The 12,816-nt window shown below is 48.1% G+C and overlaps 1 protein-coding gene across 5 annotated transcripts in view; it reads right to left on the minus strand.

Moving 5' to 3' along the window:
* Positions 1-12,816, minus strand: part of LOC109907144 (zinc finger protein 40) — a 103,793-nt gene that overhangs the window by 54,065 nt on the left and 36,912 nt on the right. The window contains exon 1 of one of the 5 annotated variants that reach the window (XM_020504934.2): positions 8,528-11,782. The exons of 2 other annotated variants lie outside the window; for them this stretch is intronic. In XM_020504934.2, the coding sequence (XP_020360523.1) occupies positions 8,528-8,612 (85 nt within the window). In that variant the 5' untranslated portion in view covers positions 8,613-11,782. Of the gene's footprint in view, positions 1-8,527; positions 11,783-12,816 lie in introns of those variants that run through there. 2 more of the 5 variants (XM_020504935.2, XM_020504929.2) reach the window with 2 other exon arrangements.

Here is a 12,816-nt window from a genome sequence, read left to right on the forward strand (position 1 = left end):
CGGTGGAGAAGCCAGCTACGACCCGGTCCGTTTTGTTTCATGTTTGTGACCTCATGAAAGACAATAGAGCCACATTACCATAACTCTGTTTATACAGGTGCCTCCGTTATGAGGTTTGCGTCTAATTATTGTATAAAATGAATGAGTAAAGATTAAACTATTTGTGAAATGATGTAATGCTATGTTAAACCGTTAATGTTAGAGAATTGTATTCCCTTTCAAGTTTTACTAAGTCATTGGCCCGCCTACGTGGTATTCCTAACCATACCACGTGGAGCATTGGCTACACAGCTGGAAATGGTTCAACTCTGAGACTATCGATTCCGACAGAATAAGAGCAAATCTTAGATACTAATTACTAGTCTGCAGCTAGAAATTATGTCAACCTGGGATGCGAAGACTGACATCCGCCGAAACATCTATTCTATGAAAACATTTCTGAATGGGACTCTGAAGCACCCATTCTAACTACGAAAGGCTTCAGGGAAGCAGAGAGAGACGCTTGGACGAACTCTCCAACAGAAAGACGGACGATTCCAACAGAGATCACGACGACACACTGAGCGAAAAATTTTGATTGATTGCAATTATTCCTGAATGAGTGAGCGTTCATGTGCAAAGGATTAGCATTTCAATTAATATAATTATCAACTATGTAGGGACTCCTTTTTGTCTTTCCCGCCCTTCTCAGTCCACACCCACTTCCCTTTGTCCACCAAGCCGTCATATCGGCTTAGCCCACTAGGGAACCTCCCCAATCATTTCCTTGTAACCATATCTACTGTTTGTTTATGCATTTCTGTGATTATTTAGTTAGTTAGTAAATGAATGATTAAGACAATTGGTGTATGGATGATTCATAGTAAAGGCTGGGTTCGTGCAGATAACCAACAATTTACGATGTTTGGAATGAGACTAGCGGGAGGTAAAGAATAATTAATTCGAAGACTAATTGATCAGATATTAAAATATCTGAAGAGTTATATTAGGAAAATTATAACTTTGTAATGAGCAGATTTTCCTTGGTGCCCCGACTTCCTAGTTAATTACATTTCCATGATTAGTTTAATCACGTAATAATGACAGAGAATTGATTTGATAAAATAACAGTCTTCAATTTAACCATGCCAAAGACACGACACACTCAACAATGTCACAACCCAAACACTGTATTTCCCCAGTGTGTGTGTGTGTGTACTGTGTGCATGTGTACTGTGATTACTGTCAGTATGTGTGTACTGTGTGTGTAGGCTCTGTCAACTTCCTTCTGCCCAACTTCTTACTCAACAGGTGAAGTGGAGATTCAGGTTTTCTGGGAGACAGTTAAAAAAAAATCTCTCTCAGACCTGGCAAACAACTCTGACTGTGTTGTTTGTCTTAACAGCTGTGGTGTTACTACACTGAACAAAAATATAAAACACAACATGCAACGTGTTGGTCCCGTGTCTCATGAGCTGAAATAAATTTGTGCTACAAATTTGTTTCTATCCCTGTTAGTGAGCATTTCTCCTTTGTCAAGATAATCCATCCACCTGACAGCTGTGGTATATCAATAAGCTGATTAAACAGCATGATCATTACACAGCTGCACCTTGTGCTGGGGACAATAAAAGGCCACTTAAAATGTGCAGTTCTGTCACACAACACAATGCCACAGATGTCTCAAGTTTTGAGGGAGCGTGCAATTGGCATGCTGACTGCAGGAATGTCCATAGAGCTGTTGCCAGATAAATTAACATTAAATTATCTACCATAAGCCGCCTCCAACATTGTTTTAGAGAATTTGGCAGTATGTCCAACTGGCCTCACAACTGCAGACCACGTGTAACCATGACAGCCTAGGACCTCCACATCCGGCTTCTTCACCTGCGCGATCGCCTGAGACCAGCAACCCGAATAGCTGATGAAACTGAGGAGTCCTTCTGTCTGTAATAACTCCCTTTTGTGGGGAAAAACTTGTTCTGATTGGCTGGGCCTGGCTGCCCGGTGTGTGAGCCTGGCTCCCAAGTGGGTGGGACTATGCCCTCCCAGACCCACACATGGCTGTGCCCCTGCCCAGTCATGTGAAATCCACAGATTAGGGGCTAATGAATTTATTTAAATTGAATGATTTCCTTATATGAACTGTATCTCAGTAAATCGTTGTATGTTGCATTTATATTTTTGTTCAGTATTTAACATTCTGGAAGCTTTGGTCCAAAGTGACAAAATAAAAAAACATGTATTCAAGAAACCTGCCTGGCCTCTATTACGATTCCCTTTCAGAGGCTATTCTCTCAGAGGCTATTCCCTTTCAGAGGCTATTCTCTCAGAGGCTATTCTCTCAGAGGCTATTCTCTCAGAGGCTATTCTCTCAGAGGCTATTCTCTCAGAGGCTATTCTCTCAGAGGCTATTCTCTCAGAGGCTATTCTCTCAGAGGCTATTCTCTCAGAGGCTATTCTCTCAGAGGCTATTCTCTCAGAGGCTATTCTCTCAGAGGCTATTCTCTCAGAGGCTATTCTTTCAGAGGCTATTCTCTCAGAGGCTATTCTCTCAGAGGCTATTCTCTCAGAGGCTATTCTCTCAGAGGCTATTCTTTCAGAGGCTATTCTCTCAGAGGCTATTCTTTCAGAGGCTATTCTCTCAGAGGCTATTCTTTCAGAGGCTATTCTCTCAGAGGCTATTCTCTCAGAGGCTATTCTCTCAGAGGCTATTCTCTCAGAGGCTATTCTCTCAGAGGCTATTCTCTCAGAGGCTATTCTCTCAGAGGCTATTCTCTCAGAGGCTATTCTCTCAGAGGCTATTCTCTCAGAGGCTATTCTCTCAGAGGCTATTCTCTCAGAGGCTATTCTCTCAGAGGCTATTCTCTCAGAGGCTATTCTATCGGCTGCATAGCATGTGTATGTGTCAAATACGGTTTACGATCAGAACCGCATCAATGGGACAAAGGACAATATTCAAATGCTCCTTTATGCATCTGAAATGAACTGCTCCACCAATACATTTATCAAGCATAAATACCAGTTAGCCTGTCTTTTCAACAACTGAATGCACAAAAAAATAAGTCTTATTCTCTGAATATTGCTAAATATGAAAAGACAAGGAAGTAAAAAATGTACACTATTAACTGTTTGATTGTTGCAAAAACAGCATTCCACAGTCAATACACAGACTGCTCAACACATCTTCTACATTCAGTTGACAGGTGTTAGGCCTACAGTACCTTTGCATTTCCTGGTGTAATCACACCAGGCGTTTCCCTGGTTATCATCGCGACTTCTCAGCCATGCATTGGAGAAATGAAACACCCTAAATAGCTCAACAGCTTACAGATCAGAGTGAGTAAGGTAAAGTCAACTGAGCATACTGGTGTACTCTTCTGGTGTACACTTCTGGTGTTCTGGTGCACTGTTCTGGTGTTCCGGTGCACTGTTCTGGTGTTCTGGTGCACTGTTCTGGTGTTCTGGTGCACTGTTCTGGTGTTCCGGTGCACTGTTCGTTCTGGTGCACTGTTCTGGTGCACTGTTCTGGTGTTCTTGTGCACTGTTCTGGTACACTGTTCTGGTGTTCTGTTCTGGTGTTCTGTTCTGGTGCACTGTTCTGGTGCACTGTTCTGGTGCACTGTTCTGGTGCACTGTTCTGGGGTACTGTTCTGGGGTACTGTTCTGGGGTACTGTTCTGGGGTACTGTTCTGGGGTACTGTTCTGGGGTACTGCTCTGGTGCACTGCTCTGGTGCTCTGTTCTGGTGTTCCGTTCTGGTGTTCCGTTCTGGTGTTCCGTTCTGGTGTTCTGTTCTGGTGTTCTGTTCTGGTGTTCTGTTCTGGTGTTCCGTTCTGGTGTTCCGTTCTGGTGTTCTGTTCTGGTGTTCCGTTCTGGTGTTCCGTTCTGGTGTTCCGTTCTGGTGTTCTGTTCTGGTGTTCCGTTCTGGTGTTCTGTTCTGGTGTTCTGTTCTGGTGTTCTGTTCTGGTGTTCTGTTCTGGTGTTCCGTTCTGGTGTTCTGTTCTGGTGTTCTGTTCTGGTGTTCCGTTCTGGTGTTCTGTTCTGGTGTTCCGGTGTAGTGTTCTAGTGCACTGTTCTGTAATATGTTGTCTGCCTGGTTGCTCGCTGTGTGTTGTGGGCATGCCTAGGGAGACTGGCACTGTACTGGTGTCTGGGTGCTGTGGGCATGCCTAGGGAGACTGGCACTGTACTGGTGTCTGGGTGCTGTGGGCATGCCTAGGGAGACTGGCACTGTACTGGTGTCTGGGTGTTGTGGGCATGCCTAGGGAGACTGGCACTGTACTGGTGTCTGGGTGCTGTGGGCATGCCTAGGGAGACTGGCACTGTACTGGTGTCTGGGTGCTGTGGGCATGCCTAGGGAGACTGGCACTGTACTGGTGTCTGGGTGCTGTGGGCATGCCTAGGGAGACTGGCACTGTACTGGTGTCTGGGTGCTGTGGGCATGCCTAGGGAGACTGGCACTGTACTGGTGTCTGGGTGCTGTGGGCATGCCTAGGGAGACTGGCACTGTACTGGTGTCTGGGTGCTGTGGGCATGCCTAGGGAGACTGGCACTGTACTGGTGTCTGGGTGCTGTGGGCATGCCTAGGGAGACTGGCACTGTACTGGTGTCTGGGTGCTGTGGGCATGCCTAGGGAGACTGGCACTGTACTGGTGTCTGGGTGCTGTGGGCATGCCTAGGGAGACTGGCACTGTACTGGTGTCTGGGTGCTGTGGGCATGCCTAGGGAGACTGGCACTGTACTGGTGTCTGGGTGCTGTGGGCATGCCTAGGGAGACTGGCACTGTACTGGTGTCTGGGTGCTGTGGGCATGCCTAGGGAGACTGGCACTGTACTGGTGTCTGGGTGCTGTGGGCATGCCTAGGGAGACTGGCACTGTACTGGTGTCTGGGTGCTGTGGGCATGCCTAGGGAGACTGGCACTGTACTGGTGTCTGGGTGCTGTGGGCATGCCTAGGGAGACTGGCACTGTACTGGTGTCTGGGTGCTGTGGGCATGCCTAGGGAGACTGGCACTGTACTGGTGTCTGGGTGCTGTGGGCATGCCTAGGGAGACTGGCACTGTACTGGTGTCTGGGTGCGGTGGGCATGCCTAGGGAGACTGGCACTGTACTGGTGTCTGGGTGCTGTGGGCATGCCTAGGGAGACTGGCACTGTACTGGTGTCTGGGTGCGGTGGGCATCCCTAGGGAGACTGGTGGCCAGCTCAGTAGCTTCTCTCTGGGCTTTACAGCAGCTGCTCTGGTTGTGTCCCTAATCCCTATATAGTGCACTACTTTTGAACAGACCTCACGCTATTAACCGGTGCCTTCCTCACCGACAGGCAAGCAGACGGTAACGTTACATAATCACACCTAGCAGAACACCGCTGAGAGAGGAGAGCCGAGGAACGGATTCTCAATCTTTCCATCTCTCTCCCTCCCAAACTCCTTCTCCCTTTTCTAGTCTCTTTTTTCCACTCCAACTTTTTTTGGATCAGAGAATAACAAAACAAAGAGATCCACTGAACATTACGTTGACGTCGTCGTATCAGACCACTGTTACAGAGTATTTCTGCACCCAGATGGTAATGGCATAGCAAAAATCCTGTATGCATGTTTTTACCCACCATTTTGTTTTCCCCACCATTTTGTTTTCCCCACCATTTTGTTTTCCCCACCATTCTAAATGTGGCCAATAAAGGGATAGTAACTGCTCACCCTCTGAAGGAAATCTAGGACTGCGTTCCTAATGGCAACCTATTCATTACATTGTACACTACTTTTGAGCCGAGCACTATGGGCCCTGGTCAAACGTAGCGCACTATATAGGGAATAGGGTGGCATATTGGACACAGCCTAGCAGAGGGTATAAATGCTTCCTTGTCGAGGAGGATGGAGAGCCTCCACCACCAGAAGTGAGACCATGGCTGGTGGAGATCTGATGAGCTCATGGTGTGTAGAAGAGTCAGTCAAGACCAGCTCCACCCACCCACACCTCTCATCTAAGGGACTTGGCTGTAACTGTTAACTGGAACAATCCAGCAGCTCATCCTGCCTGAGATCATCTTCTCGATGGCACCGCATCACTCTGCCCATTGGTTAAACACCACACAGCCATGTGCAGTAAGTAAGCCTTGCTTTAAGGAGTCAGTCATTCACTGAATGGACTGACTGAATTGGTAGTTAGCGTCGTTAGCCCCTGACTGACATCAACCATTCTGCCAATGTCATGGCCAGCAGACACAACGAGATGTTGTGATGACAGAACACCACCACCTCCAGGTTGTGACCACAGAACACCACCACCTCCAGGTTGTGAACACAGAACACCACCACCTCCAGGTTGTGACCACAGAACACCACCACCTCCAGGTTGTGACCACAGAACACCACCACCTCCAGGTTGTGATGACAGAACACCACCTCCAGGTTGTGACGACGGAACACCACCACCTCCAGGTTGTGACGACAGAACAAAACACCACCACCTCCAGGTTGTGATGACAGAACAGAACACCACCACCTCCAGGTTGTGATGACAGAACAGAACACCACCACCTCCAGGTTGTGATGACAGAACAGAACACCACCACCTCCAGGTTGTGATGACAGAACAGAACACCACCACCTCCAGGTTGTGACGACAGAACACCACCACCTCCAGGTTGTGACGACAGAACACCACCACCTCCAGGTTGTGATGACAGAACACCACCACCTCCAGGTTGTGATGACAGAACAGACCACCACCACCTCCAATTTGTGACGACAGAACAGACCACCACCACCTCCAATTTGTGACGACAGAACACCACCACCTCCAGGTTGTGACGACAGAACACCACCACCTCCAGGTTGTGACGACAGAACACCACCACCTCCAGGTTGTGACGACAGAACACCACCACCTCCAGGTTGTGACGACAGAACACCACCACCTCCAGGTTGTGACGACAGAACACCACCACCTCCAGGTTGTGACGACAGAACACCACCACCTCCAGGTTGTGACGACAGAACACCACCACCTCCAGGTTGTGATGACAGAACAGAACACCACCACCTCCAGGTTGTGATGACAGAACAGAACACCACCACCTCCAGGTTGTGATGACAGAACAGAACACCACCACCTCCAGGTTGTGACGACAGAACAAAACACCACCACCTCCAGGTTGTGACGACAGAACAAAACACCACCACCTCCAGGTTGTGATGACAGAACAAAACACCACCACCTCCAGGTTGTGATGACAGAACACCACCACCTCCAGGTTATGATGACAGAACAGAACACCACCACCTCCAGGTTGTGATGACAGAACAGAACACCACCTCCTCCAGGTTGTGATGACAGAACAGAACACCACCTCCTCCAGGTTGTGATGACAGAACAGAACACCACCACCTCCAGGTTGTGATGACAGAACAGAACACCACCTCCTCCAGGTTGTGATGACAGAACAGAATACCACCACCTCCAGGTTGTGATGACAGAACAGAATACCACCACCTCCAGGTTGTGATGACAGAACAGAACATCACCACCTCCAGGTTGTGATGACAGAACAGAACACCACCACCTCCAATTTGTGACGACAGAACACCACCACCTCCAGGTTGTGATGACAGAACACCACCACCTCCAGGTTGTGATGACAGAACACCACCACCTCCAGGTTGTGATGACAGAACACCACCACCTCCAGGTTGTGATGACAGAACACCACCATGCCTCTTGGTCCTAGGCTTTGGGAGAGTTAAAAGACCTGTGCCAGAGGAATCTACTGGGTACAGAACGTACATGTCTGACATGTATTGGGGTGTACAATCGTGGATTGATTTAAAAACTAATAGAAGAATCTTTAAATTAATTATTAAACTCACAGGCAGCCAGTACAGAGACCTTAAAACTGGTGTAATGTGTTCTCTCTGTCTGGTCTTGGTCAGTACCCTGCAGCATTCTGTATGTTTTACAGTACAGAGACCTTAAAACTGGTGTAATGTGTTCTCTCTGTCTGGTCTTGGTCAGTACCCACCCTGCAGCATTCTGTATGTTTTACAGTACAGAGACCTTAAAACCGGTGTAACGTGTTCTCTCTGTCTGGTCTTGGTCAGTACCCACCCTGCAGCATTCTGTATGTTTTACAGTACAGAGACCTTAAAACCGGTGTAACATGTTCTCTCTGTCTGGTCTTGGTCAGTACCCACCCTGCAGCATTCTGTATGTTTTACAGTACAGAGACCTTAAAACTGGTGTAATGTGTTCTCTCTGTCTGGTCTTGGTCAGTACCCTGCAGCATTCTGTATGTTTTGTAGATGACCAATGGCTTTCTTGGGTAGACCAGACAGGAGAGGAGGTAAACAAAGAGGGGATCAATGAGAACCAGAGATGCAGTAGGAGGAAACTGAAAAACTAAACCTCCACTGTACGAGTACATACTGTAATCCTGTTGCAATAGCACACAGCCATAAATCAAACACACACTCACACACTCAAAAAAACAACCTCAACACACACACAGTCTACGAAAGAGACACACAAAGACACTCACGCACATCACAATACCTTCGCAAATGGCAGAAAACTGTTCTGTGGTCGGAATCTGTTCTGAAGTCTCTGTGTGTCTTCTCTCCTCAGAGTCAGATAACATGTAGTTCACTGAGGAACACCTGACATTACCTTCTCAGTAAGTCAGCCAGACACTCTCCTCCTCGACCAATAACTGTCTGACATTCTTTCCTGCCCTCTCCTCAACTCATGAAACGCCACAGCGGAGTGGAACGCAGAGAGAGCGTCTGGCCAACTGTCTGTCCGTCTGTCTGTCTGTCAGTGAACTCTCTCACTCAAACCTCCACAGAGTGAGTTGAGATAAGAGTCGTAGCTTTCGGTTCTCACTTCTGACTGCCTCTCCTTCTGCTTGAGCACCAGCTAGAAGTCCCACTTCCCTTCTCTTTCTGTCGTTGCTTTCCTGCCCGCTCTCCCTCACTGTTCTTTTTAACCCCTGTTCTGAAATCAGGGAAAGCCCTGACTGCCACTGTGCCGACTTCTCCTACCAGAGCAACATTCGTTTTTTTTCTTCTCAAATCCAAAACAAAGCAGGATGCAGAGGCTAAAGAAGCTCTGGTGACTAATTCCTATTCATGTGTGGGGAGGGACACACACACACAGTCAACAGCAGATTAGCCACTAACCCACTTGTGATGAGCAGCAACCTCCCACGCCACCACAGCAGCTATAAATACACATTGATCTGTCCTGTGAATTGATACAATCTGCTGCTGCACAACAAGCTCTCAGTTCACTAGCAAACGAGGACAATAAAAGTTCAAACATACACACACAGGGACTAATGGGTGCTGCTAACACACAGGGACTAATGGGTGCTGCTAACACACAGGGACTAATGGGTGCTGCTAACACACGGGGACTAATGGGTGTTGCTAACACACGGGGACTAATGAGTGTTGCTAACACACAGGGACTAATGGGTGCTGCTAACACACAGGGACTAATGGGTGCTGCTAACACACAGGGACTAATGAGTGTTGCTAACACACGGGGACTAATGGGTGCTGCTAACACACAGGGACTAATGAGTGTTGCTAACACACGGGGACTTATGAGTGTTTCTAACACACAGGGACTAATGGGTGCTGCTAACACACAGGGACTAATGAGTGTTGCTAACGCACGGGGACTAATGAGTGCTGCTAACACACGGGGACTAATGGGTGCTGCTAACACACAGGGACTAATGAGTGTTGCTAACACACGGGGACTAATGGGTGCTGCTAACACACAGGGACTAATGGGTGCTGCTAACACACGGGGACTAATGGGTGCTGCTAACACACGGGGACTAATGGGTGCTGCTAACACACGGGGACTAATGGGTGCTGCTAACACACAGGGACTAATGGGTGCTGCTAACACACAGGGACTAATGGGTGCTGCTAACACACAGGGACTAATGGGTGCTGCTAACACACGGGGACTAATGGGTGCTGCTAAAACACAGGGACTAATGAGTGTTGCTAACACACAGGGACTAATGGGTGCTGCTAACACACAGGGACTAATGGGTGCTGCTAACACACAGGGACTAATGGGTGCTGCTAACACACAGGGACTAATGGGTGCTGCTAACACACAGGGACTAATGAGTGTTGCTAACGCACGGGGACTAATGAGTGTTGCTAACACACGGGGACTAATGGGTGCTGCTAACACACAGGGACTAATGGGTGCTGCTAACACACAGGGACTAATGAGTGTTGCTAACACACGGGGACTAATGGGTGCTGCTAACACACGGGGAGTAATGGGTGCTGCTAACACAAGGGGACTAATGAGTGTTGCTAACGCATGTGGACTAATGAGTGTTGCTAATGCACGTGGACTAATGAGTGTTGCTAACGCACGTGGACTAATGAGTGTTGCTAACGCACGGGGACTAATGAGTGTTGCTAACGCACGGGGACTAATGAGTGTTGCTAACGCACAGGGACTAATGAGTGTTGCTAACGCATGGGGACTAATGAGTGTTGCTAACACACAGGGACGAATGGGTGCTGCTAACACACGGGGACTAATGAGTGCTGCTAACACACGGGGAGTAATGAGTGTTGCTAACACAAGGGGACTAATGAGTGTTGCTAACACACGGGGACTAATGGGTATTGCTAACGCACGGGGACTAATGGGTGCTGCTAACACACGGGGAGTAATGAGTGTTGCTAACACACGGGGACTAATGAGTGTTGCTAACACACAGGGACTAATGGGTGCTGCTAACACACGGGGACTAATGGGTGCTGCTAACACACGGGGACTAATGGGTGCTGCTAACACACAGGGACTAATGGGTGCTGCTAACACACAGGGACTAATGAGTGTTGCTAACACAAGGGGACTATTGGGTGTTGCTAACGCACAGGGACTAATGGGTGCTGCTAACACACAGGGACTAATGGGTGCTGCTAACACACAGGGACTAATAAGTGTTGCTAACGCACGGGGACTAATGAGTGTTGCTAACGCACAGGGACTAATGAGTGTTGCTAACGCACACAGGGGTACTGAAATAGACACAGAACACGCTCAGAAATACACTGAAAAAGAAACAGACACAGGGGAACGTGCGCATTGCACACACTGCTGGAAGTCTCAGTAGAGTGACTGCTGAACATTGTGTACTGCAGCCTGGCTGTTGATGGCTGTGCTGTGTGGTTCAGGTGATCTGCTGCTACCTGGGATCACCATGTTACTCTCTCTGCAGGCTGGTGCTCCAGCAGCCAACCCTCAGTCTGTCTGTGTGACTGGTTACAGACAGATCTCAGTAGTGAGTGTGTTGTTGGAGTCAGTCACCGTTAGTCATGGCACGCACACACAAGTACGGACGCACCGACACACATACTTATGTAAAATCACACACACACTATTTTTTACAAAACACACTTGAGGAGCACTGAGTCACAGCCCAGCAGTTCCTACGCAGAATTTGTAGTCACACACACACACACACACACTTTTTCTCCCACCTCCCTCCAGAAAGAGAGGAGGAGAAGGACGTGGAAAAGGAGGAGAGATGGCTGGCGATAAGGGAGTGAAGTCAGTAAGTGAGAGTTACAGGCAGCTTAGAAATCCCCAGACAGTCAAAGTCTCTCTATCCAGAGCAAGGTGAGCTGTGGTGAGCTCAGAAACCACCTTGCCTCTCCGTTTCTTCCCATGGCAGCAGTGGCTAAACGAAGAGACAGCCCTCATGTTACACAACAGGATGAGGTCACTGCCAGCAGGCAGTCAACCACCCTCTACTCCCCACCCCTCATCCAACCCTCTCTCATCCAGCATCACCCCCCCCCCCCCCTTACTCATATACCTCCTCCTTAGAGACGGCACCGGAGAAGATGGCTGACATTTACATGCTTTTTGCGTTGTTTGTCATTTAATTATTTTTACTTCTTTTGTACATAATATTGCTGCTACTGTCTCTTATGACCAAAAATAACTTCTAGACATCAGAACAGTGATTACTCACCACCAACTGGCAGAAGCCTTTTTTCCCTTTAACGACCCCGATGTGAACGACATTCTGCTTTCCCGGGAACAGGCCCAAATCTCCGTCATTTGCGTGAAGAGACGATGGAGAAAAAGAGGACAGAGGTTGGGCTTCCTTTTGAGAATTCGTAGGAGATCGAATAGACCCCCCCCCCCCCGTCTTCCGTTCTTCTAGCTAACGTGCAAATGGAAAATAAAATTGGGGACCTACGAGGAAGATTAAACTCCCAACGGGACATTCAAAACTGCAATATCTTATGCTTCACGGAGTCGTGGCTGAACGACGACATTATCAACATACAGCTGGCTGGTTATAAGCCGTATCGGCAGGATAGAACAGCGGTGTCTGGTAAGACAAGGGGTGGCGGACTATGCATATATGTAAACAACAGCTGGTGCACGATATCTAAGGAAGTCTCAAGGTTTTGCTTGTAGACCACACTATCTACCGACAGGTTTTCATATATATATATCTTTCTAGCTGTCTACATACCACCACAGACCGCTGCTGGCACTAAGATTGCACTCAATGAGCTGTGTTCCGCCATAAGCAAACAGGAAAACACTCATCCAGAGGCGGCGCTCCTAGTGGCCGGGGTCTTTAATGCAGGGAAACTTAAATCCGTTTTACTACATTTCTATCAGCATGTTGAATGTGCAACCAGAGGGGGAAAAAACTTTAGACCACCTTTACTCCACACATAGAGACACGTACAAAGCTCTCCCTTGGTCTCCATTTGGCAAATAATCCTATCCTGATTCCTGCTTACAAGCAAAAATTAAAGCAGGAAGCACCA

Source organism: Oncorhynchus kisutch, linkage group LG17, assembly GCF_002021735.2.
Source record: "Oncorhynchus kisutch isolate 150728-3 linkage group LG17, Okis_V2, whole genome shotgun sequence".
Taxonomy (NCBI): Eukaryota; Metazoa; Chordata; class Actinopteri; order Salmoniformes; family Salmonidae; genus Oncorhynchus; species Oncorhynchus kisutch.